This window comes from Purpureocillium takamizusanense, chromosome 4, assembly GCF_022605165.1.
Source record: "Purpureocillium takamizusanense chromosome 4, complete sequence".
In the NCBI taxonomy this organism is placed as follows: domain Eukaryota; kingdom Fungi; phylum Ascomycota; class Sordariomycetes; order Hypocreales; family Ophiocordycipitaceae; genus Purpureocillium; species Purpureocillium takamizusanense.
The window spans coordinates 2,694,500-2,719,888 of record NC_063071.1 but is presented as its reverse complement, the minus strand read 5'-3'; the positions used below and the strand labels follow the sequence as shown (position 1 = coordinate 2,719,888).

General features: G+C 60.2%; 10 protein-coding genes across 10 annotated transcripts; 3 read left to right on the top strand and 7 right to left on the bottom strand.

Annotated features, from left to right (window-relative positions):
• The first annotated feature begins 1,487 nt into the window (after positions 1 to 1,487).
• On the top strand, positions 1,488 to 4,000 carry JDV02_005479 (uncharacterized protein). Its single transcript, XM_047986783.1, has 5 exons — positions 1,488 to 1,847; positions 1,926 to 2,062; positions 2,261 to 2,452; positions 2,530 to 2,600; positions 2,687 to 4,000. The coding sequence occupies exons 2-5, from the start codon at positions 2,057 to 2,059 to the stop codon at positions 3,621 to 3,623; spliced, it is 1,206 nt and encodes a 401-aa protein (XP_047842766.1). The 5' UTR covers positions 1,488 to 1,847; positions 1,926 to 2,056; the 3' UTR covers positions 3,624 to 4,000.
• Positions 4,001 to 4,164: 164 nt separating this feature from the next.
• Positions 4,165 to 4,955, bottom strand: JDV02_005478 (uncharacterized protein; the record flags this gene model as incomplete). Its single annotated transcript, XM_047986782.1, has 2 exons — positions 4,165 to 4,767; positions 4,893 to 4,955. The coding sequence occupies 2 exons, from the start codon at positions 4,953 to 4,955 to the stop codon at positions 4,165 to 4,167; spliced, it is 666 nt and encodes a 221-aa protein (XP_047842765.1).
• Positions 4,956 to 5,808: 853 nt separating this feature from the next.
• TMA20 (translation machinery-associated protein 20) lies at positions 5,809 to 6,920 on the bottom strand. Its single transcript, XM_047986781.1, has 2 exons — positions 6,871 to 6,920; positions 5,809 to 6,783 (listed from the first exon to the last, which is right to left on the bottom strand). The coding sequence occupies exons 1-2, from the start codon at positions 6,882 to 6,884 to the stop codon at positions 6,180 to 6,182; spliced, it is 618 nt and encodes a 205-aa protein (XP_047842764.1). The 5' UTR covers positions 6,885 to 6,920; the 3' UTR covers positions 5,809 to 6,179.
• A 436-nt stretch (positions 6,921 to 7,356) lies between these two features.
• JDV02_005476 (uncharacterized protein) lies at positions 7,357 to 7,738 on the bottom strand (the record flags this gene model as incomplete). The annotated part of the gene is made up of 2 exons (XM_047986780.1): positions 7,357 to 7,494; positions 7,634 to 7,738. The coding sequence occupies 2 exons, from the start codon at positions 7,736 to 7,738 to the stop codon at positions 7,357 to 7,359; spliced, it is 243 nt and encodes an 80-aa protein (XP_047842763.1).
• Positions 7,739 to 11,421: 3,683 nt separating this feature from the next.
• Positions 11,422 to 12,105, top strand: JDV02_005475 (uncharacterized protein; the record flags this gene model as incomplete). Its single annotated transcript, XM_047986779.1, has 1 exon — positions 11,422 to 12,105. The coding sequence occupies one exon, from the start codon at positions 11,422 to 11,424 to the stop codon at positions 12,103 to 12,105; it is 684 nt and encodes a 227-aa protein (XP_047842762.1).
• A 1,121-nt stretch (positions 12,106 to 13,226) lies between these two features.
• On the bottom strand, positions 13,227 to 13,526 carry JDV02_005474 (uncharacterized protein; the record flags this gene model as incomplete). Its single annotated transcript, XM_047986778.1, has 1 exon — positions 13,227 to 13,526. One exon carries the CDS (start codon positions 13,524 to 13,526, stop codon positions 13,227 to 13,229), a length of 300 nt encoding a protein of 99 aa, XP_047842761.1.
• Positions 13,527 to 13,529: 3 nt separating this feature from the next.
• Positions 13,530 to 17,120, bottom strand: NST1 (Stress response protein nst1; the record flags this gene model as incomplete). The annotated part of the gene is made up of 1 exon (XM_047986777.1): positions 13,530 to 17,120. The coding sequence occupies one exon, from the start codon at positions 17,118 to 17,120 to the stop codon at positions 13,530 to 13,532; it is 3,591 nt and encodes a 1,196-aa protein (XP_047842760.1).
• Positions 17,121 to 20,021: 2,901 nt separating this feature from the next.
• RHO2 (Rho GTPase) lies at positions 20,022 to 21,838 on the top strand. The gene is made up of 5 exons (XM_047986776.1): positions 20,022 to 20,604; positions 20,748 to 20,826; positions 20,879 to 20,884; positions 20,952 to 21,143; positions 21,207 to 21,838. The coding sequence occupies exons 1-5, from the start codon at positions 20,570 to 20,572 to the stop codon at positions 21,495 to 21,497; spliced, it is 603 nt and encodes a 200-aa protein (XP_047842759.1). The 5' UTR covers positions 20,022 to 20,569; the 3' UTR covers positions 21,498 to 21,838.
• A 410-nt stretch (positions 21,839 to 22,248) lies between these two features.
• Positions 22,249 to 23,587, bottom strand: JDV02_005471 (uncharacterized protein). The gene has a single exon (XM_047986775.1). It carries the CDS (start codon positions 23,054 to 23,056, stop codon positions 22,472 to 22,474), a length of 585 nt encoding a protein of 194 aa, XP_047842758.1. The 5' UTR covers positions 23,057 to 23,587; the 3' UTR covers positions 22,249 to 22,471.
• Positions 23,147 to 24,982, bottom strand: JDV02_005470 (uncharacterized protein; the record flags this gene model as incomplete). Its single annotated transcript, XM_047986774.1, has 3 exons — positions 23,147 to 23,584; positions 23,781 to 24,891; positions 24,972 to 24,982. 3 exons carry the CDS (start codon positions 24,980 to 24,982, stop codon positions 23,147 to 23,149), a joined length of 1,560 nt encoding a protein of 519 aa, XP_047842757.1.
• Positions 24,983 to 25,389: the final 407 nt, after the last annotated feature.

Genomic DNA, 25,389 nt, shown 5'->3' with positions numbered 1-25,389 from the left:
TCATAGAGGATATACACCCCGGAATGAGTTTCCAAGGCTCAATTTGAGACAACCTAGCAAGAAGCTGGGGTCTTCGCTGGTGTACTCAACTGAGACGTGGCTTAATGCGACTTTGGACCGTCCTCGTCGATATGGCGTCGGCTTACGGATTAGAGGCTGAGGAATCAGTTGCATTGCCATGTGCCAACAATAAATGTCTGTTTGGTCGGGACTGGAACGTGGCCACAGGTAAGTTCAGCCCGACATGCTTCTGGACTGCATACTACCTGAGCATCACTATTTATAGTAACTCGTGTCTCTCCTCTCGCGCCCTTGCCAGGTCCACTGGCTAGTAGTTGAGGAACCTGTTCTGCTGCTGCCATGGCTACTGTAGCAATTGAGGGCATCCCCGGTTGCAGGCCACCTGCGGCGGTGCATCAATGACACTGTAACCCGCTTCACAGGGGCTCGCGCCAGGGGCTCAAGGTGGCCGCAGTCGGTTCTGCAGGTTCAGATGCGTGTAAGTGGAGGAATGTGTGACTGCAACATTCTATATCTAAGCATTGAAGAGCCATTATGTCAGGTCGTTGCTAGACGCAGAGCCTCATATGACTAGAACTGAAGGAACGGATCGTCGATCATAGACGCACAGCATTGACAATTTGGGTCACATTCGTCTTGAGGAGATGCGCAAACTTTGCGACGGAGTATGATTACACAACTCTCAAGATTCCGCTGCTACGAGGCTCGCGCCTCGATGTTCTCACGAGGCTATCCTCAGGTCAAGAGTCCCCCGACCAATTACTCTGTTGGCATACACCCAGAAGATCATGTCTGCTCTTCTCTTTGCAGTCTTCCGAGAAACTACTGACCTATGCTCAATGTGCAGTTGCAGCTATCTATTTTGGGCAAGGTTTGGGCCCGGCCCCAGCTACGAGGTGCGACTTAGATACATGCATACTGTCATCGCCGCCTACAGCACGTTTGCCGATCCGATCTTTACGATGTCTAAAGTAGAGTATCACAGATGCTTTTCGGGTTGGACAAGCAATGCACTCAACATGTCTAGAACGCGATCTCGAGTACGTTACATCAGTTACGGATAAATGAGAGAAGGCGTTTGCCTCTGTCGGTAGCATAGCTATGTATAGATCAGAATTGAGCTCATAACACAGCTTCGAATCTCGATTAAACGAATAAGCTTCAGGCTCGCGTAAGGGAACGGCGAAGGCATGGTCAAGGCAAAGTCTCCGAGAATAGACATGAAGGGCGCCGGCCTCCGGTCCCGGCCGATCGCCTGTGGTCCATTCCAGTCCTCTGCAGTGAGCTCTACGTTTGGGCACCCGTATCTCGCGGCCTCCAGCATTACCTTCCTGTGGACCCGCCAAGGTCCAGCAGCAAACGGCCCGAACCGCAGCCCACACTGCGCCCCAGTCCCCCCCCCTTGGACACACACACACACACCCAACCACCAAACAAGCGTCCGCAAGAACTCGGGCACCCAAACGCGAAGCTTCGCTCTGTGGAACTTTTGTGCCATTACCAAAGAATGGTGCTCTCTTTTTTTTTTCTTTAGGCAATATGTCACATGCAACTCGCGTGGCCACCTGTTTCAGGGGAGTCGACTTGTTCCCTTTAGGGGTACCGGTGCTGGTGCTGCCCTCCACCACATGCAGTTGAGCACGGCTGGATGGACCTCGTCATGGCATTTGATGTTGGCCGCCGTGCCGTGGTGGCTCGTTTGGGGGGAGAAGCCCAGGGGATGCGAAAGCATCAATGCCTGCCGGCAGCCAGCCACTCTCCACGGTTCACAGGAGTGGCACCCTTCGCGAACATAGGGCCTAAGAACTATGACCTCTCACCGTAAAGTAAGTACCGAGTGCCCGCGCTCACGCATCTCATTCTTATTCCTTCTGACCTTCTCTCTGTCCGTCCCTTTTCTACAGCGCTAGTGCGATCTTTTGCAATTGATTCAACCCCTATCGTTTTCTTCGTCCACCTCGGTATTGTCTGAATACCCTCTCTTCCTTCGTCGACAGAGATTGGTCAGCTTTGATCGTACGTGTATTTTCTGGAAATGAGCGTGAGTAACAGAATCCTCCCCGGTCCAATTTTCGTTGAGGAGGAGGAGCAGAAAAGTGTCCCGCGGAGATTGTGTCAGTCCAGTCAGTCGTCGACCACGACGGGCGTCGGCAGAAAGACTGACATGTCACCTACTCCCCCCCTCCTTCTTGCTCCTTCAACATCTCCTCGGTGGCAGACCATCGCTAAATACAGCCAGAGTTCGAGCCTACAAGACCGCGAACTGCTGCTCAGGGGGCTTGGAGTCTGGGCGTCCGACCATTTCTCGCGCGACATCACCGATCATGTTGACAGCCAAGGAGCCCAACAGCCTCCCAGCTACTCGCGCATTCAGGGCTCATTCAGAAACGGAAAGCTCAACCACAATAGCCCCCGCCGCGTCCCTGGAGCAGTAAGTGAGCGTAATTGCGCACCAACAAGTGCCACAGCACAGCCGCGTGCAAAGAAGCCTGACATCAATGCCTCTAGGACCACACGGACCATCGAATCGAGGAGATTCCACGGCTTCAGGAGCGATGCAATGCGCAGGCGCATATTTGGTAAAATAAAGCCCCCGATCCCTGCATCTACCATTCGGCAGATTGCCATGCGTGGGAGCTGACCGGACGGACCCCGAACCAAACAGTTCCCTCGTGGTGTTTACATGTCAAGGCGCCGCCTTTCCAATCCACCACTGCCTTCTCAAGCCGTACGCATTCTTCCAGACACTCGTCAAGCTCCTCCCCAACGCCCCCTGCATCGCCCTCCCAGGAATCGACCGCACCGCCTTCGCCCTCCTCGCCGAGGTCCTCCTCTCTAGGCGCCTCTTCGCGGGCCACGAGACGCATCTCAACCTCCCCCGCCTCGTCGTCGCCCTGCAGCTCGCCATCCGCTGGAGCCTATCTGCCGAGGTCGGCCTCCTCCAGTCCAGCATCTGGGGGTACCTCTGGCGCCGCGTCCTCGCCAGCAACCCGCACCGCCGTCCTCGTCCTCGTCCAGGGGCGCCGGCCACGACAACAACGACAGCCGCCGCCGTGCGTCACGAGATGCAAGCGTTGCGCGCGGAGGAGCTGTACCGGACGTGGTGCCTCCTCCTCTGCGGGTGCCCTCGCACGCAGCGCATCGTCTCCGCTTTTGAGATGGTCGTGCTGTTCGTCCTGGTCGTGCCGCGGAGGCTCTGGTGCGACTTCTTCCTCAGCGATGTGGACCGCCGCTTCGAGCGCGCCGTGACGGGCGTAGCCGCGGCGTCGTCGAGTTCGTCATCAGTGACCCCAGCAGGAGGAGCAGCAGCAGCAGCAGCCGTCCACGCCGGGGCGTTTGACAACGCGCGGGTCGTGTACATACACGCGCTGGCCATGTCCTCCGCGGGATACGCGACGCTCCCGCCGCGGCCCCTGCTCAGTCTCACGGCGCTGCTGGACGTACAGGTGCCGCCTGACCACTACGTGAGCCCGCATGACCCGAGCGACCCGGACGTGACGACGTCGTGGCCAGGGGCCGAAGAGGGATGGGAGGAGGACGCCCGCTGGTTCTCAAAGCACCCGGCAAACAATCTGACAAAGGGGGCACATGCACACAGCTGATGAAGAGACCTTCTTGACGGGCTATGTAGGGAGGAAGAAGAGCTATATAAGTGGCCGAGGGTGAGAGACCAGTGAAAGAGCCGGCCAACTGGGAGGCTGACCAACCAACCGACAACACGATTCAAAGCCCACAGCCGGGGGCTACTTGACCGCTTCCCATTCCTAGGTTTTGTATTGTGCGACTTGTAGAGGGAAAAGATAACTCATGTTGGTGAGAGGCGTGGCGGCGCAAACGGAGGATCACTCATGGCATTCCACGCATGTGCGGTGGGAAGAAAAGGGGGCATGGCACAGAACCCGCGCGCCCCAACTTGAGCATTACATGAATAAAGTTCTGTCGAGCAATATCTACAGCGAATACAGCCTCAGCCTATACCATACAAGATGTTCTGGGAGTCATCTCCCTTCTTTCCAGGCGCTACATGTAGCCCCCCCTCCCCTTTTTGAACCGTCGTTGTCCCCCCTGAAACGGTGTGCCCCTATCCCGACCCCTTCCCCTAGAAGAGACAAGCAAAGTCATCTCTTAGATATTTGACTCCGCTTACTGCCCATGGGGTTGCTTCCCGTTGTTGTCACCGGCCGAAGGGTCGTAGGGCTCATTGGGGAGCATCGCATGTGGCAGGCCGTCCCCATCGCCCCCCTCCTGCGCGACGCGGGAGTCGAGCGTCACACTCCTTCCTCCCTCAATGTTCTCGTGCCTGTTGTCACCGCCAGTCGAGGGGTCATAGGGCTCATTCGGGAGCAACGCATGGGGAGGCCCATCGTCGCGAGAGGTCAGCGCCCCGGCCTTGCCGTCGTGCTGAGGCTTCCTGGCGCCGATCCGAGGCGTGTAGGGCTTATGGGGGAGCATGGCGGGAGGTCGGTCGTGCTCTCCGTCCCCGCCCTTGTGAACGATGCGGGAGGCGAGCGTGCCGCCGTCCTGGAGGTGCGAGTGCTTGTTGTCGCCGACCCGACGATCGTACGGCTTGTTGGGGAGCATGACATGCGGCGGGTGCTGCTCATCGCAGTGTCCTCCGTCTGGCCCCGAGGCGAGGCGAGACACGAGCGTCTTGCTCTTTGCGAGTGTCGCGGCGGGGGGGACCTTGCTGCCGAGGCCGTCGGGGAGGGTCTGCCCGACACTCGAGGTGGTTCCCTGGGCGATGTGCTGCGTCAATCATGATTCCCGTCAGCATGGGGGGCTTCTCGTCGTCATCGTTGTCGCCGTCACTTTCTCCCACCTCATCGCTGTAGCTGCCACTATCGCGCCTCATGGATGGGATTGGCACTTACGGAGCCGGAGAGGGGCGCGGCCGAGACCGTGGCGGCGAGGGCGGCAAGGCGGAGGAACTTCATGGTTGTCTTTTCTTGCTGGATGTCTTGTTCTTTGTTTGTTGGCTTGCTTGCTACTTTCTTGCTTGCTTGGCTGCTGCTGCTGCTGCTGCTGTGTCCGAGGTATAACGGCCGTAGATCGTAACCGAAAACGCAAATCGAGTGAACTGGAGTATCCGAAATGTCAAGCCTGATACAAGGAATATCAAAGTCAGATGCTCCTTGCCACTGAGTAAAAACACGACCAAGGGGGGCAGAAATCATCCATTTATACGCCCATCATCATCCACCACCACCACCACTACCACAGACACCACACGTCCCCCACGATTCACTTCCGTCGGCTCTTCGTCCAGTCACCTCTACGGCTCCATCAATTCTCGTTGTTTGCCAGCCACTGCGCACTGTCTTTGTTTCCCCCCCGCCCTCCCTTCCTTTGTTCCCCAACTGCCGGCCGCGTGCCAAGAACCCCCAAAATAAACGATGCCCAGATCCGAAGTGAGCAGCAGCAGCAGCAAAGCTTGCGGCGAACGGGGAATCAATCCGTCACCAACACCACTACCACTACCAAATTAGTACCCTACCTAGTCGTGGGCGGATGCGTCGCCGTCTCATTTCGCGGGGCGTGGGCGCCGCGGGGCGACTCGTGCGAGAGAATTAATTACCCCTAGACAGTTGTTGGCACGCACGTGGTACACTGTACGACGATTATCGAAGCATGGGCGTTGTGGACGTCTTGTCCGTCCCCGAGCGTCAGGTCGTGCGAGAAGAGAGAGAATAAGATCAACGGGCGGCGAGGGCGCAAGTTGAGGCTCGTTATATCGTCGTAAACGAGCGGCGACAACCGGCGCAGCAATGGTAGATGTAAAAATGGCATTTGATTCAAATCTTGACACGCTGCGTATCGAGTGCTCCCTACCTACATACGTTGGGTACATGATGGTGGCATTTTGCCTTTTTTTTTTTTTGCCGCCCAAAAGCCGCGATGAGCTTCTGTCGCATCTCGCCAACGGCGGCGGGGTCGGTCGGACAATGCTGCGCGCTGAAATGCTCCTGCTGCTCATTTCTCTTTGCTGAAATGCCCTCCATGACCCGGTCGGTGGCAGCTACGCGCGGCCTCGCACGCACGCGCGCAGCGGCCTCGAGGTCGTTCGTCGCTGTATACGAGATGGGTTCGACCAACAAACAGCCCAGCCCCGTCCGTCTTCGCCGCCGCCGCCGCGACCGAAACGCCCCTTCATCCTGCCTTCACTCGGTGGACAGCTTCCACAGGCCGTCGCCGAGAAAGTGCGCGTCCTCGACGACGGGCCCCTTGCCCTTGGCCTTGACCTCGTCCGTGCCGGTGACGAGGGTGCCGACGGCGCAGGCCTCCTCCTTGCCCTCGGCCATGATGACGACGGGCTCCCCCTTGGCCAGCTCCCTGCTCCAGCGGCCCTCGTCGTCGGCGTTCTGGTCCATCTCCTTGCCGTCCTCGGGCGGGCCCTTGTGCGCGCCCTCGCGCGGCAGGCGCCCGCCCTTGGAGGTCAGCCCGGGCGCCATGAGGGTGGCGCCGGAGAGGACGAAGCGTATGGCGCCGCGGTCGATGCGTACCGTGGGGAAGCTCTGGGGGAAGCGGTGGACGAGGCGCAGGTGGGGGAGGATGGTGGAGGAGACGTCCTGCTGGTAGAAGAGGGGCTCGGCGTCGAGGACGTAGAGCGTGTTGCGGTCCGTCAGCTTCATGCTTGAGAGCGAGGCCTTCTTGGGCAGGATCTCGTCGATGTGCGGCGTCAGGAGCGGGTACGTCGCGAGGAGGGACTGGCGCAGCGAGCGCTGGACGGAGCTCTTGAGCTTTTGCTTGGGCGACGGCTGGATGCTGCGCGGGGAGAGGGAGAGAGCGGGTTAGCTATGTAGCTGGCTTGGCTTGCTTGGCTTGGCGCTGTGGCAGCGCGGGAGGACTTGCTCTTTTTTAAACATGATGGCTGATGGACGGCGAGCAGTCGCACGCGTTCGGTAGAGAACTCAGGGAGGGATTGCGTCGCTCGTCGGCAGAGCGTGTCGTTGTGCGTCGCGTGGTGGTGGGGTTGAAGTCGAGGATGGAGGGGAAAAGTTGACGACCGGTGATGTGGTGGTGGTGGTGGAGTGGTTGGTGGTGCCCCGCGGTCGGGCGCGCTTCCATGGCGGGGTAATTCCGCCAGCAGCAAGCAAGCTGTCGTCTGGCAGCGCGCCAAGCAACCACGAGATGTGCTTCGTACAGAGGGGCAATGAGAACAGTCACCAAGGGAAGACACGGTTTCTAATCAAGGGGGATGCTTTTATTAAAGCAGTGTCCATTGATCAAGGAGCCCTACTATCCATAGCGTCCCTCCCTCTGCGCGGTTCGCAACCAACCCCGCCATCCTACCGTCACAACCTCTGCTCACCCGCTCCCATCTGCAAAGGTCATGTATCAACCGTGCGTGACGTGCGAGACGGCGCCGCTCTCGTCCAGGTGCACGTTGAGACGGTCCTCGTGAAAGTCCTTGGTCACCATCTGGCCGGGCTTGATGACGCGGTGCTGCTCGGGGAGGTCCTTTTTGCAAAACATCTGCGCCCGATCACCCCGGTCAGCAAGATGACACAATGACGATGGCGGTGATGTCTTGACCGTTGATTGCGTAGTGGACGGCGCCGGCCAGCAGCGCCCATCAGGGGGCAGGGGCAGAACGCATATCAGGTCGCCTTACCGTCTCGTTGGACTCGCTCTCGGAAAACTTCTTGCCGACGAGCTTGTTCTGCCACTCCTCCGTCTTGTTGGAGGAGTTGCTGGTGATGCCGGGGACGAGGGGCATGGCGGCGGCGGGACGTACTTGGCTTGCCGTGGATGGAGCTAAGCAAGTGTGCGTAGATAGGTAAGGGGGTGTAAACGGGGTTGTGGCGATGTCGTGTAGATATTCACAGTACCTGCGAAGATGTTTGTCGTGTCGTGTGGAGTGGAGGAGAGTCAAAAGAGGCGACGAAACAGACGTTGCGAGGGGGCTTTCTTTTAATCTAGATGGTTGGCATTAAAACTTGATCAAGAAAAAGGCACGCCGCCGTCGATTTCCGTTCAGGGTAGGTGCTTGCGTTATGCTTTCCAGAGGGTGAGGTGAGGCGAGGCACGATTTGATGACGTCGGCTCACGTGGATTGATTGGGTGGAACTGCGAAGTATACTGTAGGAGGGAACCACTAAGGATTCGTGCCTGCCGATGCCGATTGCAAGATTGCCTCTGAGACTCTGCACCACATCTCGCCCCGACATGGACACCGACCCCGCGAGATGGGGTACCGTACCTGGACTCAATTCGAGGCAAGGCACCCCGGTCATGGACAGACTTGAGGGTGACACTGTTTTGTGTAGATGCTCGTCATGCCGGCTCGGGGCTTGCATCCCGAGATCCGAGAGCTGGAAGGGCAGGCAGGCTGGCTACTTACCCTGCGGTAAAAGGGAAGTTGAGCTGCCTGACAACAATTCGGCACGGCACCAGCACCACTAGCCACACAGGAGGCACCGCAGCCAAAGCCAGCCAGAGCCATTGGAAATCCGCCCAGCCACACATCATCAAAAAGCAAATCTTTTGTCTGATGGTCTGGTGCTGCCCTGCCCGCGATTCGCGTCGCGTCGCGTCTCGTCTCGTCTCATCTCGCCCTGCGCCTTCCATCCGTCGTGCAACACGAAACGGCACTGAACGCTCCCGCTCCCTGTGTCGTCGCCAACGCCGCCGTGATTCATGGCCCGGCCCGTGCAGGCTTCCGCGCATGCCCCGTCTCTCCCATGGAGGCCCCTTGCCCCATCCGCCTACCCACCCCCACTGTATCATCGCGGCTCATCAGCCTCACCACCCTACGTGGCCGATCCGATTTTTTTTTGCCACACGCGACGCACCCTGTCCGTCTCTGGAGGCTGGTGGTGGTGGTGATGGTCTCACCTCATCCGAGGAGGGGGGCCTTGGGATTCTACCTGCCTGCCTGCCTGCTTCACTGAGGCGATGTCAAACGGCAAGACGGAAGCCATCGCTTGCCAACGATGTGAGGGAGAATGCGTAATTCATGTACCAGCTGCCATTCGCGGGCATCCGTAGGTGCTGCCCGGACAGTTTGGCCTCCCCGGGGGATGGCGGCGGCCTTGACACCCCTTGCGAGTTGCGAGGCGGTGGGTGGCCCAAGAGTGAGGAATGCAATTTGGGGCCTCCAGGCGCGAGCTGGCAAGATTCCAGGGGGCGAGAGACCCTCAAATTCGCCCAGCGTCCACCCGTCGCTAAAAATACACGGCCCGTCAGCGGCCAGGTAAGCTAGCAGTCTGTGCCGCTTATTACCTTGCCTCTGTTGCACACAACCACCTCTGCCCCCCTTGTGGCAGGAGGCTGAGGCTGAGGTTGATAAAGTGATTGACTACACGCCAAAATGGGGGGAGCGGGCGCGAGGAGGAACAGCAGGCTGCGGTTTCGCCGTGGAGGGAGGTAGGCGGGCAATTGGAAAAAGAGGGGGCTGCTGCGTCTCGTCTTCGCGCAGGGCAGGGCAGCGCGGCGTCCGTGCCAGCGACCGTGAAGCCCGTTGGTGATGTCACGATGCATGCGCGAAGCTTCCTTCTTCGCCGTGAAAAAGCCGTCGCAGCACGGCGGGCCTGGGGAATTGGGGCGCTGCTGTTATTGCCAGGCATAGGTGGATAACCACCAGCAGTGCCAACGGCAAACGGGTGCGCGTGCGCACTGGAACTAATAAACGGCGCGACAAACGGTCTGCGATGGGGATGCGATGCGCCTTGACCTCGGCACTGAGGCAGCGCAGCCAGGGAGCTTGAGATGATTGAATCTGCCCCACGCCCAGCATTGGCCGCCGGCGGGTCGCATATACATAGCATGCATTTATTGCCAGCAACTGCCCAGTACCACGTCGTACGGAGCACACAGACTGCACAGCCGAGACGCGCATCATCCACAGTTCAATCGATTCTGTACAACAACATGGCTGGAACGCCCTTGCTTTGGTGAATGAATGAATGAATGGATGGACACATCCGTCGATGGGTTTGGCGGCTTCGACGAGCAACCCCCCGGACAGAGCTGGAGTGCTCAGCCCCCGCGGCCCAAGCCAGATTGGGGCTGGCACCCACGGCTGCTAGAAATCCAGCGCGCGCCATGTTCCCTCTCTGATGAAGCGGGCAGCGCCGCGTCCAACCAAAAACTCGCCCGTCCGTTGAACCCGCCGTCTGACCTCTGTGGCTCCTCCTCCCTCCAGGGGGCTCCTCCCCATCAATCAACCCGTCTCCGCCGAGCCCCCCCCCCCCCTTAGACCCGCCCCCAGCCACATTCCCCCAGCTGCTCTCACTCGCTCACTGTCAGGGCTGACATGGATGGACGGACGGACGGACGGCGGATGGCTGGGCCTGGGCACCCTGGGGGAGAGCCTCTAATAACTACGGCATGGCCTGGCAGAAAAAACCGGTGCAAGCTCCCGCGCCGTTTTCTGCTGAGAGATCCATCATCCGTCGACCGCTGTCCATGGACGGACGGACTATGCCGTGCACCTATCCCCAATTGAGCTGAGCTGCTGCCACAAACTGCCTACTCCTATTCGCCTACTGCTGACAGGGCCTCTCTCACACTTCTCTCGTCTTTCTTGGCGTCTCGAGCTTCGACGTCCCTTTTTTTCTTCTTCCTCTCTCTCTCTCGCTGTGACTTCTCCCTGTGCAACGACCGACCCTCGCACTTCTCTCCTCCCTCCCACATACGGGGCCCTCTGTCAAAGTCTCGACTTTCTGACGGTCGCCTTTCTCCGGAACACACATCCCGTGGAACCAGGACTCTAGGCGCTCAGGACGCGCGACGACTCATCATCCGTCGCCCCTTTCTCTCTCTCTCTCGCGCTCTCGCTCTCTCAGCAACCAAACCTCCACGCCCCACGGGAGCTGATACGCTACTGTCTGTACTACCTCTAGCAGCAGAGCACACGCACATCGATCGCCCAGTGCTTTTTTCTCTCTCTTCCCCCTTCCACGCGGTCACTCGACACCCAGACAAGGCGGATCGTCCCGTTTATCCTACCCTTGGGTGTTCCCTCCTTTTTCTTCTTTCTAATCATTCAATTCTTGGCTTGGGCTTGATCCTCGCGACGACGACCCCCGTGCCCTTGTCGCAGTCTTATACCACCTGCATCGAACGAGACGACGAAGACGACGACGACGATACTACAAGGAGGAGCTTGCTTGCTTCACACCCGCTCGTCTGACCCTTTCCTCCACCCCAGGGTTCGATCTCCCCTCATCCTTGAGACGAACCCGCTCGGACCAACACCCATCATCAGGCGCACTGCCCAACGAACCCGCGGCGCGCCGTGCCCACACCGACCCGACCCGTAAAAGCTCCAGACAGCTTCCGACCAACCCACCGCCGCCACCACGACCACGGTCCACGACCACGGGAATAGATAGCTAGCTAGCTCCCCTTCATCACCGCCCCTCCGCGACGACGCAAACCAAACCACCCACTCTCACGATGCGGTCACAACTCCTCTCCAAGGCCGTCGCGGCCGCCATGCTCTTCAGCGCGTCCGCCCTCGCCGCTCCACACCCCGCCGCCGAGCCCGCCGAAGCCGCCGCCGCCGCACATCCAGCCGCCGCGGCCATCACGCCCGCGCCCGTCGGCGCCTTCGACATCAACTTCCTCCTCGGGCGCGCCGACGACGCCACCACGTCCGCCGCCAGCAACCAGAAGCTCAGCGGCACGCTCTGCTTCACCACCTCGACGACGACGACGACGTCGTGCCCGCTCACCACGTCGGGCAAGCACGTGCTGACGCAGACGTGCTTCCCCACGGCCGTGGCCGCGTCCGAGTGCAGCCCGGGCCTCATGTGCACCATCGGCGCCGGCAACGAGGACATTTGCATGCGCAAGCACGACTCCCTCGACATTGGCGGCATCATCGTCGCCATCGTCTTCGCCGTCCTCATCACCCTCGGCCTCGGCGCCCTCACCTTCCTCTGCTGCCGCGACCGCCGCGAGCAGAAGCGCATCGCCGCAAAGGCGGAGGCCGTCGCCCTCGCCCGCGCCGCGACGAAGAAGAAGCGCGCGCAGGAGCAGCGCACCCCGCTCATGCAGCAGCAGCAGCAGCAGCACCAGGCGGGCGGTCTGGGCTCCGGCCGCGGGAGCCCCAACCCCTTTAACGACGCGGCTCACTAAGCGTTTTCTGTTTCGATACCTGCGTTTGTCCGGACTGCCCCTTTGTGCGTAGGCTTCGAAGACGGACGCACCGCCGTTGCATGCATGCCCGTTACTTGGAGGTGCAGGAACAACGGCAGGAATAACGTTACGGCCAGGAAAACTAAACCGATTTGGGCGAGATGTGGAAAGGACTGGTCATGAACGCGACGAACAGGCCTCTGTGCTGCCCCCCTCGCCTACGAAAACTTCGCTCGACATCATGTCTACCTTGCTGTGTCCGTCAGAACTGCGCGGTTCTGGCGGCGTGGCCGCTCGCACACACACACACACACACACACACCGAACAGAACCTTTGCTACCCACCACACCTCGCAGATGGATAAGCATGAGCATAGGCATAGGCAGGCACGGGGCGAGGGGAGGAGAAAAGAAGAACGATGGACGACGACGCATTTTTCGGGGGGACGGCACTGCCTGCCACGCGATTGGAGGGGGAGATGGAATCTACGTTACTAAACTTTGGTCATATACCTGGGAGGCGGTGGGGGGATCTGGATGTTTTCTCTCTTTGTTTCTATTTTATTTTCGGGAAATGCACCGCCATGCTCGATAGCAAATGTGTACCGTACCGGAGTGAGGGAGGCCGGAGCGGAGAGGAGAGGAGGAGAGATTTTCTAGATGCCGTACAAAATTTCACACACATGCACACACACACACACACGGAGAGAGAGAGAGAGAGAGAGAGAGAGAGAGAGGCACACGCAGGGGGACGCACACACATACACGTGCCTGCCTACCTGCCCACCTGGTGGATGGATAGGTGAGATCGCAGCTTGACATCAGGGACTCCAGCTACGAACCAACGCAGTTACTACACACGTCGCGCGCACACGCGTCTCTCTCTACAGTTGGATATTGCTGTTGCCATCGCTGCGAATATACCCCGCTGGGTACTCCTTGATATCTGCTAGTCGAACAGGAAAATATTCACATTCGCTTCATCGCGCTGCCGACAAGGGGGCCATGGAGCGGGCCTCTGCAGCCCGCTCCGGCCTCAGCGCGCGCTCTCTCTCTTCCCTCACAACCTGCACACGCACACACGCACACACGTGCTTCTCCCCTGGCGCGTGCGCCCCGTCTCAGTACTGGCTGTACCACTTTCGCGGGTTCCCACCGGTGGCTGGCTCGTAGAAGCCTTCCCACGTGTCGACCTTGCCCGAGTTCCTCTCATCGCCCTTCTTGGTGACGCCTTCGCCACCGCCGCCACCGCCGCCATTCGCCCGGCCGCTAGTCGCCAGCGCCTCCTTGCGCAAGTCATCGCTTGCCGAGGGGCGTGTCGACGGTCGGGCCGGCGGTGCGTTCGAGGGCACGATGCCGATCCTTTGCAGCAGATTCGAGCGTCTCGTAGGACTACCGTTCTGGCCCGACACGCCGGGCATGCTCTACATGCTCCACAACGACGCCTGACCCACGAGCGGGCTGCCGATCTCCCCAGGGGCCCCAACCGCGCGGTGAGGTGCGTTGAGGCCGTTGTTGAGATCCGGCACCCACCGGATCCCGTGCTTCCCCTGGCTGCCCGTATCTCGCCGCGTCTCGAACGTGCCGCCACCGTTGGAGCTGTTGCCCTCGGTGTCGCACAGGTTCAGCAGCTCCTGCTCCATGATGCTGGCGTCGCCCGACTGGGACTCGATCTGCGATTTGATGGTGCCCACATCGATGAACCCGTCTCCGTCAGCACTGCTCGTGCTGCCCAGTGCTTGACAAGCTTGGCAGAGCAGCAGGCGCAGAGCCGCGTGCCGCGACTGAGCCGGGCGGGTGGAGCCGAGCCCGGCAGGCGATCCGACGTTGAATCCAGTAGGCATCGTTGGCGAGCCCCATGCCGCGTTTCCAAAGCCAGGGGGCGGGAACGCCTGTGCCGCTGCCGAAGGCAGGCCCCAGGGGCTATGCGACACAGAGAATCCCGAATCGACAAACGAGTTTGAAGCGAAGCCGCGAAGGCCAGGTGGTGGATGGCGTATGCTGCCCAAACTGAGATCGGTTGAGGGCAAAGTGTCGTCGTCGCCCAGCAGCGCGCGGCTGCCGAGATGCTGCTTGGCGTCTTCCTCCTCATCCCGTGCCTGTCCGTGACTCACACTACCCGGTCTGCCTATGGGAGCAGGGGCCGGGCGTCCTATGGGCTGCGCGGGCAGAGCCATGCCGTCGTAACCCGTCGAGCCCTGCCGCGTGTGAGCCAGAGGCGGGACGTCCTTGGGCACCGGAAATCCGTGTGGCATTGGGTATTGGTCGCTGGCACCAAGAGGGAATCCAGGGGGCGGCATATGCATGGGCGGGAATCCGCGACCCGCCGGGCCGTTGATGCCAGGCGGCGGTACCATCATGTTTGGGCCGGGGCGGTACGGCAACTGGAACATGGGCTCATGCCCCATGGGGCTGGAGAATCCAGGTGGTCGTTGGTGTGCGAGGCCCGGGGGCGGTTGCATCGCCATCGGGGGGACTTGGTATGGCGGAGTGTGACTGGGCGGCCGGGATTGCGAGCTTTGCGGCGACGTGGGCTGCGCGGGATGCTGCATGGCGATAGCATTGCCCCCGCTTACTTTTCGATCTTGTCCGATCGGTCCTGGACTGGCGTGGTTGGGAGTGACTGAATGAGGTGACTGAGCTTGACCCGGTCCAGGCGCCTGGCTCGTCGTTGTCGAGCTCTGCGGTGCCGGCTCCGGCTGCTGCGACACGGTCCGCGGCCGGATCGGTGTCGGAGCCTTGGGGATGGCCGGGGTAGCGACGGGAATCTTCGGAGAGGCAAAGCCCGTTGAGTTCGTGGTGGAAAGCTGGGGAAGGGCGGCCGGCACCGGGGCGGCGTGTTGCTGCCCGCGTTTCGTCGGCTGTGCCTTGTGCCCCTTCTCGTCCCTGGCCTTCTCGCGAGCTTCGGTCGCCTCTTGGGCTTCCCTCTGAGCCCTTGCCGCCCGTGCCTCCTTTTCCCGCTTGTCGCGGTCCTGCTTCTCCTTGCGCTCTTGCGCCTCGCGCTCCCGCTGTTCTCGCGCCTCCTTGTCCCTCAAGCGCTGCTCCTCCTTGAGCCGCTTCTCGCGATCCTTGGCCTCGCGGGCCTTGCGCTCCTGCTCGGCTTGCTTCTCTCGCTGCTCGTGGATTCGTCGCTGCCGTTCGGCCTCCCTCCTCAGTCGCGCGTCCTCTTCGGCTTTGCGTTGGGCCTCCTTCTGCTTCCGCCGCTCTTCAGCCTTTTGCTTCTGCTCGGCCAGCTTCTTCTGCTCGGCCTCGAGTCGCGCGGCCTCCTCGGCGGCCCGCTCGGCCTCCTTCCGGGCCTTCTCCTCGGCGAGGGCCTGTTTCTTCTGAGCCGCCTTGTCCTTCTTTTTCTGGGCGTTCTTGGCCTTCTTGGCCTTTTGGTCCTCGACCTGGCGACTCTCCTCCTCGAGTTCCTCTAGCAGCTTCTGCTGGCGTTCCTTGGCTACCTTTTCCTTGTAAGCGGACAGCACGCGTTGTTCGAACATGCGAGCCGCAAAAATCTGGAACATTCGGCGACCCTCCTCCATGCGTTGCTCCTCGGTCATGGGGTCCTGGCAGCAGCATTCAGTATGGAACCTCGGCGGCATTTCAGAAGGGTTTGAGTATACCTCTTCGTCCTCATACTCCTCGTCTTGGCTGTCCTCATAGTCGTCTTCCTCGTCCTCTTCATCCTCGTAGTCTTCTTCTTCCGGAGGAGGGTGACTATGAGGATTGGAGTATGAGCCGTTGGGATGACCATAGACGCCGCGGGTGAAGTGCTCGCGGGCGTCCTCCTCTCGCGCCATGCGACGCTCAGCGAGCTGCTCCATCATCTCGATGAAGCGCTTACCGTCGTTCTTAAGGAGGTCATCCGCCACGGTGAGAATGCCGCCTAAGTCCATGTTACCATATGCGCTGAGAAGAATGTCAAGGAGCTGCGTACCCTTGACTTGCAGGCTGTTGCCAAAAGTCAAGAAATCGGCTACGTCTCGTTCGTGTGTGTTGTGGTATTCTTCGGGAGGCTCGTCGTCGCTGTACTCGTCGTCTTCGACTTCGTCCTCGCTATAGACCTCCTCGAGCTCGTCCTCGTCATCGTCGCCGACATGCTCGACTATCCTGCCGCGCGACGGCGGTTGCTGGGCGGCATATCCCGATGGGAGGCGGCGTGAGGTTTGGATGGGGAAGTCGTGCGTGGTTGAGGCCATGAGTGGGGGTCCTTCGCCTTGATTGGCAAACTGCTCGAGTTCGAGATAGTAGGCGTCGTAGAGGCCTTCTAGCTCCTCCTCGATAGCAGTCCTTTTACGGCCGCACACGGTGCAGCTGCAAGTATGCTTTTGCTGCTCCTTCATCTTCTTGAGGACGGCATCCTTCTCGACCTTTACAAGCGACTTACGCTCGTCTTCGCCGAGACCAAGCCAGAACTCCTTGATGCGCTCCCGCTCCTCGTGGTTGCTCGTGCTCCATATCTTATCTCGAGACATTCCAGGCCCGCGCGTAGCGACAGGCTGGCTGGGCCTGGGTTCCAGGGCCGTGGGCAGGGGTGACTCGGCGGCGTTCTGCTTCTTCTTTTTCTTCTTGTTCTTCTTGGACTTGCCAGCGGACGCCGAGTTGCCATTGGTCGTCGGGTAGGAGGGGTCGGCAGAAGGACCACCAAAATCGACCTCGTCCTCGCTGGGGACGGCGTCTTCTTGGTCGTCGGCGACGGGAGCATCAGACGATTGATGAGCTGGCGGTGCGGGGCTCGGGTGGCCATTGGCCGCCTGCTCGGCGGCGGCCTTTGCGGCGGCCTTTTGGCGGCGCTTCTGCTTCTTGCGGTTCACGACCGGGGCAGGAGAGTCGACGGGCGGCGGCGGCGGCGGAGAGGGGGCAGACGGGTGGTGGTTTGCCCGGGTCGGGGTCGAGGGCAGGGACGAGTCCGAGGGCGAGGTTCCCTTGGGGACGTAGATGAACTTGGAGCCATCCTTATTGGTGTACTTTGAGGTGCTGCTGCGAGGCGATGCCGGCGTAGGAGCGGCCGGGGTCTGTTTGGAGGCCGGCATCGTACGTCTTACGGAGCGCAGGCCGACGACACCATCAAGAGGGCTCGCGGTCGGTGGTGGGATTCGTAGGACGGGGGCGCGGGATAGACCGAGGTGTACCGGCGTGTCGGCGGGACGCAACGTGTCAGCCTCGAGCCGGCGGGCGCAGGCGAGTGCAGAACTGCTGGCGACTGGCCTGAGGGGGGGTTTGCGCGGGCGTGATCGGCGGGGGAGCGAGGGCGGCGTGAGGTAGGCGAGGCGAGGTGAGGTGAGGGATGTATGAATGAATGTATGCAGGTGGTGTTTGGCGTTGGTGTGGAGCGGGCGAGAGAGATTGATGGAGGCTCCAGCGGCGCTGTGTACCTACAGTGGCGGTCCCAAATTGATAGGCGCTGTGCCGTGTGCTGTTGTCGCTCGTCTGGCCCAGTGGGGCCCGGGCATCCCAGCCCAGCCCAGCCCAGCCTTGAGGCGGCCCTTTGGGGGGGCGGAGGAGGAGTCAGTCAGGGCTATCAAGCGCCTTGGTTGGGCATTAGGTCAGCAATGACGCAGTGGGGTTCGCCGACGGAAGGGGCAAGCGCGGGTTGAATGATGTGCCTGCGTCGTTGCGGACGGACGGGAGGGTTGGCCCCCTCATTGTTTTGTACCCAAGGTACCGCAACGCATCTGAGATAAGGTACTGAGGTATCTGGCGACAGTCCACGTGCAGGGCGCATTGATGCCTACAAGAGATGCGCCGGTGACTGGCGCAATCTGTTTATTCACTGTGCATGCACGTACCGGTCGATACCGGAGACCATGGCGTAGCATTGTAATTGTTGGACGTGATGCATCCGGGCGGTTGAGGCTGGGTGTCGCACGCGACGGCCAAAGGCAATCACCCTCCACAGGTACCATTCTGTTGTAGGCAGTGCCTTGGTATTTGCAGGTACCTCAACGACTGCCCTCAAGGTGCCTCAGGGTACAAGGTACGCCCTGTTGACTGTCAGGCACCTGCTCTCGGCGCCTGCAGCGCACCCTCGTGCTGTAAACTGGGGCCGCCCACTGAGCCCCAGCCGAATCACGTGACTCCACATGAAGCTGATTTTTTTTCTAATGTGGAAGCGAGTTTCATTGGTCGGCGACCTGACGTTCCGATACATGCAGTCTGGCCCAGCCCAACACCTTGATGAACCGGATTATTAGATGCCCCTTGTTGGCATCACACTCGACTCTGCGTCCAGTGGAGGCTCGAGTGACGACGGCCTCATGACCATTATCCCCCGTGCTGCATCGCGTATACGTTGTCCGCGTCGATGGCATATTGCTGCCGTGCGCGCATCCTTCGGTTCCGAGTAGCACTTTCGGATATCCTCGGTGACTCTGTTCTGTCACACAAACGTCATGGTCGCTCTGTACCAGACGTCGCGGTTCCATCGACGCGATGCGCCTCAAGTATGCACACACGCGATTGGATCGCCCGCGGCGCGGTTCGTCCGATGCTCGCACAGGTTTCCTGCTCGTGAGACGGGGCGATGCGACCTGGAACCGCTATCTTAGCCGCGGCGCATTCTGACGTCGGCAACGCATGGTGGCCGACCTCGACTACCACTACTTCGCATATTGTACCGTGCATCAATCAGCCTTTCGTCATGTCGGGCCACGCTGTCTTTGCGTGTCTGTCGCGTCCAATCGCCGAGCAGGTCGCAGCACAACCGGGTTCACTAATTCCCTGCGATGACCAGGATTTGTGTCTCTAATGGCCTGATGGCAGCTGGCAGGCAAGCAAGCCCACATCTTGGTTGATGCACACAGGGCTGGCTGCTTGCTGTTGTTCGTGGATTAGACAGACCAGCGGAATGGCATCGCAGGCTCGTGTGGCCTCTGCAACGGTCGTTCATCCGGACTCACGGGACCGGACTCACCGGAGGGCAGGAACTGCCGAGCCGAAGCTGCCCCGCCCAGTGAGCGGCTCAGAACGACAGCCCTGCGCTGCTCCACGCTGTCAAGGAATCTCGGGCTGTGTCGTCAGTCGGCGGACAAGGCACGGCAAACACACCGCGGATCGGGGGGAGCCTGTCATCCCTGGAGCTCACAGCCAATGGCGAAGCCAGGCGCGCTTGGCCGTGTTCCCCGGCGCCCTACGTAATGGAGTTTGCGGCGGTTGATGTCTTGCTTTGATGGTCGCTGCATAGCCTCCTCCCCCGTCGTGTTCTTGGGGGACTGGAATGGCGGACACCGGACGCCCCGGTAGGGTCAGCACCCTGAACCCCAAAAATAAAAATAAAAATGACAACGACAGGGTGTCGACGCGGAGGCGACGGGCGGCGTGTTGAGCTTTGGCGCTCTCGTCGTCCTCAATCTGGCTGGCCGGCCGCGGCTCAGGAAGGTTCTGATCATATCATGAGCCAGCAGACACTTTGGGGAGCTCAGAGGGACTGGCCGTCGCGACCGTGCTCCGCGTCGTAGCAAATGAGAGCGCGGCCGACTCGGCGTAATCAATCGCGTCGACCTGCACAACATCTCGCTTTCTGTTACACAGCAAAACTGCCCGCATCAGCACCTCAGCTCAGCCCAGCCCGGCGCGGCGCGTCAGGACGTTGCAATTAGGTAAGCCGATACGGCCATTCAGGGTCACCTCAGGGTACGCACCACAGGCGCCTCCGTGTGTGCCTTGGCGGTCACCATCGCGTCGGCACGACGCTCAGGTAGGGTCTCTGTGCCCCTGGGGACTCATGTATCGCAGCCCGTACTAAAGCTGGTAGTAGCAGTAAGTTTAGCAGTAGGTTAGAACTTAGGTACCTTAGTAGGACTGGACAGCTTAGGACCCCCCCCCCCCCAAAACTCCCCTAGGTACTGGCGGTGGATCCACCACCAGTCAATCAGTCCATGTCCATCCCATCCTCCGGACCCCCAGCCCGTCGTGCGTGTGCACCTCTGCCACCTCTCCCGCCGGTGTAGAAACCAAAGCTCGCCCTTGCATCGCATGAGCTCTTCTTGCATCATTTTTTTTTTGGCTCCCACCTCTCTCCCGAGTCCGTCGCCGACAATCCGTCTTGTAAGCCCTTTGTCCTCCGCTTTGATTGCCTCTGGACCACCGTCAGGGCTGCTAAAGCCAGAACGCAGTCAGAACGCGAAGCGCCGACGTACGGTACCTCTTCAGCTCGTATTCGACGAAAAGCTTGTCCTTCCACCCAAGCCGTCCCACCGCACCGGCAGCCCTGCCGATCAAGTCTACGGCCTCCGACGACCGCGCCTTACGAGCTTGTTTCGACGTGCTTCCGAGCACAGAATAAAAGGGGCAGTGGTCGGGACACGAAAGCTGCCTGCCTTCCTGCTCCACCAGCCGAAGCGGCACCCGACCGACGACTCGCCCAGGCCTTGACGAGGTCTCGCGCTTCACCCTGCACCTACAACTTTGAGCCGAACAGCGGTTCTAACCTCGCCGCGGCCCCAATTGAGAGTGTTGCGTGAGGAGCTGGCTCTGTTTCACCATGGCGAGCGCGAATCCCCAGAATGTCATCCGCAGGTACGCCGACTCGAGTGCAGTGCCTTGCCGCCTGCTCCCTTCCTTACCCGGCCGCACACGACCCGTGGTTGTCTCGCTCTCGCACCTCTAGAGCTCCAAGTCCGACTATTATCATGGCAGCTGACTGACGAGTACCTGTGTAGGAAACTGGTCATAATCGGAGACGGTGCCTGCGGCAAGACGAGTCTGCTGAGCGTCTTCACCCTCGGCTATTTCCCAACAGCAAGTTGACCCTCCCCTCATGATGCATTGCATGTAGCTAATCGTCGTGCAGCATTACGTGAGCTTCCTCCCGCGCTTAGTTTCGGAAACCCGAAGCCCGCGAGCTGACCAGCCGACAAAAACAGATCCCCACAGTCTTTGAGAACTACGTGACCGACTGCAGAGTAGACGGCAAGTCCGTACAGCTGGCTCTCTGGGATACAGCCGGCCAGGAAGACTATGAACGATTACGACCCCTCGCGTACTCCAAGGCGCACGTAATCTTAATAGGCTTCTCAATTGACACGCCCGATTCCCTGGACAATGTCAAGCACAAGGTCGGGAATTTCCCCCTTTGGCCTGGTATGCTTTGTTTGCCGACAAGCTGACACATCACGCAGTGGATCGAGGAGGCAATGCGCCTGTGCACTGGGGTGCCCATCATTCTCGTGGGACTGAAAAAGGACCTTCGCGAAGACCCTGTCGCCGTTGAAGAGATGCGGAAGAAGTCCTTGCGATTCATCACACCCCACGACGGCGAGGTAGCAGCCCGTGAGGTCGGTGCCAAGAGATACCTCGAGTGCTCGAGTCTCAGCGGCGAGGGTGTCGATGACGTCTTCGAGGCCGCCACGCGCGCCGCCTTGTTGACTTTTGAAAAAGGGGAGGGGTCTGGCTGCTGCGTCGTCCTATAGTGCCCCCGTGCAGCGGGACCATCCCGTCATCTGTCGTGCGGGCAGTCAGTCAGCCCTATGGGAACGACGAGTCCGGACCTGTGGACCAGGGGAGCAAGAATCAACAACACCGAATGCAGCACCGACAGGGGTGCCTTAACGGCCTTGGACATCACATCACCTTTTGCGTCGCGGCCGTGAATGGCCTTGGGAAAAGCGCAGTGCGCAGGCCCTCCAGCCCCCCCTGGGCTCGCACTCCGCACACCCTGGTGGCACGCACGCACGCACGCGGCATTAGCATGTCTTTCTTGGATTGTTTCGGCAAGCGAACTCTTTGTGCAGTCTCTTTCCCCCTTCGCCCTCGCCCTCCCTTTCCCTCTTCCTCTCTCTTTTTCTTGCCATGTCCATCTCTGCATCTGTCATTTTTATGTCCCCACACTCTCTTACATACAGCGCCCTGGGAGGAGCAGCGGCGGGCGCACACACTGGATATCTGTCTGTTCGACGGAGACGGAGAGAAGCGGTTTTTCTCACTCTCTGTATTAATAAAGGTACGACGACGCGCGCGTGACCGCCGCCTAGGCATAGAACAGTAAGCAGGATTCATGTTTTGACCCATTTCGTTCCCGCTCCCTCCCGTTTCGCGCGTAATCGTCGCGTGAGTCATGGCTGCGCGATTTGGCCGAATGCTTGACACTCTGATGCACAGGAGACGGGCGAGCAGACTTGGTGTGGCTCAGCATATGCGACTGCAGAGCCAGTTCCCAATTGGCGCGAATTTTCTCAGTCCAGCACCACGCCACGAAAGATTTTGCAAATCGCCATCTCATGGATGAACTGAAATTGCCGTCAATGCTGTTCTTTACTCGGTTGTCGACACGAGCCCTAACCCGTGCTCTAACCCATGATGGTGATACATGGATGGCTATGCCCTGCATAAAAATAGAAAGCCAAGCCCCCTCCCTCCGTTCTTACTCATACACGCTAGACCCCCTTCACCTCTTCCAGTCGTGGTTCCAAGCCTCCTTTGCGGGCGTATCCGTCTGGAAGCGCGCATACTCAATGGGCACGCCGTCGATGCCGTAGACGCCCTTCTTCTCCATGGCCACGCGAAACAGGTACCCCTCGTCGCGGCCCTCGGGCCCGACGGTGCGGCGCAGCTCCTCGCACGCATTGAACATGCCCGCGTGCATGCGGTGGCGCTCCCGGTCCAGCGCCTCGTGCTGCTGCCGGCGGAAGAGCTGCCACGCGCGGTGAATGGTCCAGTGGCGCAGGTAGCGGAGGCGCGCCATGCGCAGCGGCGGCGGTGCGGGCGAGAACATGTTCTGTCGGAGTGTCTTGATGCGCGAGTGGTTCTCCGACCGCGTCGGCCCGCGGTTCTTGCGCGTGGGCCTGCCGGCGCTGCTGCTCTTGGCGCCGCTGCTGCTGCTACCTTTGCTCACGGACTTGGGCGGTGCGCGCGCCGCGACGGACGGTGTCGTCGAGAAGAGGCGCGTGGCGGATGTGCAGGTCGTGGGCTGGGCGGTGGGAGCCGCGGCACGGCGGGCGAATAGCCCCCTGAGGGAGAAGAGAGACGCCATCGTTGCTGCGGAAGACGGGCGGTTGTGCTGCCGTGTCGCCTTGTGCCGATTTCTTGGGGACCTCGTATGCCTCGCTAGTCGCTACAGCTTCTAGTCGCTTGTACCCGTGTCCGCGTTGTTCGAATCAGGCGTCGCGACTCCTGGGACTGGCGGCGACCGCGTTTCGCGCCGTTTCCGCTTCTTCTTCGATACGGGAGTCTCGCGTGAGAGAGTTTTCTCGCGTCTTCGCTTCGAAGGGCGGCGTTCGCGGTGATCCTCAACGTGCACGGAGGACTCTTTCCGCCGAGGATGCAGCAGTCTATCGAGACCGACGTCGAACGGCTCAGAGTCGGAGAGGGCCTGCTCCGTGTCTTCGGGGTCGGAGGCGTCTGACTCTGTCAGGTCCGCGACTCTGTCGTCGAGCTCAATGTCGTGGCAGAGACCTTCAGCAACCTCCAAGGCTTCGCGGACGTCTAGGCGAGTGTAGACGCGGTCGGGGTGGTTGGGGGCGTCGCGGTAGACGTCGTCAGTGTAAAACTTGTGGATATCCTGGGCAGAGGTGGAAAGCGGAAAATGTTAGCTGCGGTCGGGTGGATCAATTGGCACGAGGCCGGAATCCGGATTAACGCCATCCCGACTAACACGCCTCGTCGTCGCACCTGCTCGCAAACAAACCCAATTCAATCTCTCGCCCACTTCATTACCTGCAAAGGATCGTAAAATAACAAGAAAAGATGAGACTCACCATTGTGTTTTCATCCTCACGAGTCTGATACAGGAACATATGCTCAAACCTCTTCTCGTGCAGGAGCAGCCTCTTTGCTTTGCGCGCCGCTTCGAGATCCGCCGCGTCGATCATCTCGAAGAAGGTCCGGCCGGTGGCCTTTTCCAGAGTCACAATCAATGGCCACATGGAGCCTGTAGCCTCGGGCAGCCCGGCGGTACGTATCCTGTGCAGGAGCTGCGCAAACTCGAGGACTCTCGGACCGTCGCGGAGCTTGGTCCTGGCCCACTCAACAGTGACTGGGTTGGCCGTGTGAAGCGCGTGGCTCCACGATGAGCAAAAGTCGGCGAGCATTGGGCCAGAGAGTTGCCTGTCGGGCCGGAAGACCATCGTCGGAGCCATGGAGGCGTCGTCTGAGATCTCTGAAAACACGCTGGAGATGCCGCTCAGAATCTGCATCACCTCCAGGACCACCACGTGCAGGCGCTTGAGGTACTCGCGCAAGGGTCGAGGCACCTGGCCGCAGTACACAAAGGACCGTTCCACATCGGCTTCGTTCTCACCGATGGCGGCTGCGAAGCGCACCTTTGCAAGATCACTGGACCAGGATATCGCCTGCCCGTCATCCTCTAGCACCTCGGGCACATGGCGGAAGATGTAGTCCCCTCCTTGGTGGCTGCCATAGTACGCCGCATTGTACTGTGACGTGGAGACGACTGCTTCGACCGACTCGAGGCCGTGGCCGATGCGGACCCTGGTCTTGCGGTAAAACCGGGGCCACTCCCGCTCACAGTACTCCTGCAACGACTCGTGTCGCTGCGCGGCCTCCTGTCGCAAGTCTCGGCTCGTCTCGATGCCCTCGGCGGCCCTGGCGATGCGTCGGAGCCTGGGCATATATGACCCAATGTCGGCTCCCTTGCCGCCGCTCTGCCATCGTGACAGCAATCTGTGGTGCCGAAGAAGGGCGTCCTCATCCTCCTTCCGCTGCTCTTCAGCCTGAGCAAGGCGCTCCTGAATGGCAGCGTATCGGATCTGCTCCGATTCGTCGCTGCCAACCACCGCAGGCTCCAGGCCGTGCGCAGAGACGTATTGCCTCCACGACTGCTCCATCACCGACGGCTGGACGGTGCCTCTGCGTGGAGATGTCTGGGTCAGCGACACTGGCGTGAAGAAAGGCGCGACGAGCCTTGGACATGGGGCATGGGGACTCACGTAGGCTGCATAACGAAGACGTATGTTGCTTGGTGATGTAAAGTAATGATGGGAAAAGCTGTTTGTGTTGATTTTCCAGAGCTGCTTCGGTCTGATATCCTTGCTTTTCCGTATGTATAACACTTCAGGCAAAAGACGAAAGATGAGCACTGAGGGACATTTCTTTTATACAAACAAAGCCTGCCAAAGGTCCTGGTCCAGATCACCTAGTCGACAAACCTACTTTCCAAGGGGACTGGCAACTGCATTGGGTCAAAGTTTCTTCGCCAGAAAAGCTACTTCCCGGTGAAGACTTGCAACCGCCGTTGAGTCAAGCGCTCATGCGTTCTCAGCCGATGAACCTGCCTCGCAGGTAAAAAGTGGCAACTGTCGTAGGGTCGAGCGTCTATCGGTCGTGCCTGACACTACTAAGTAGTTT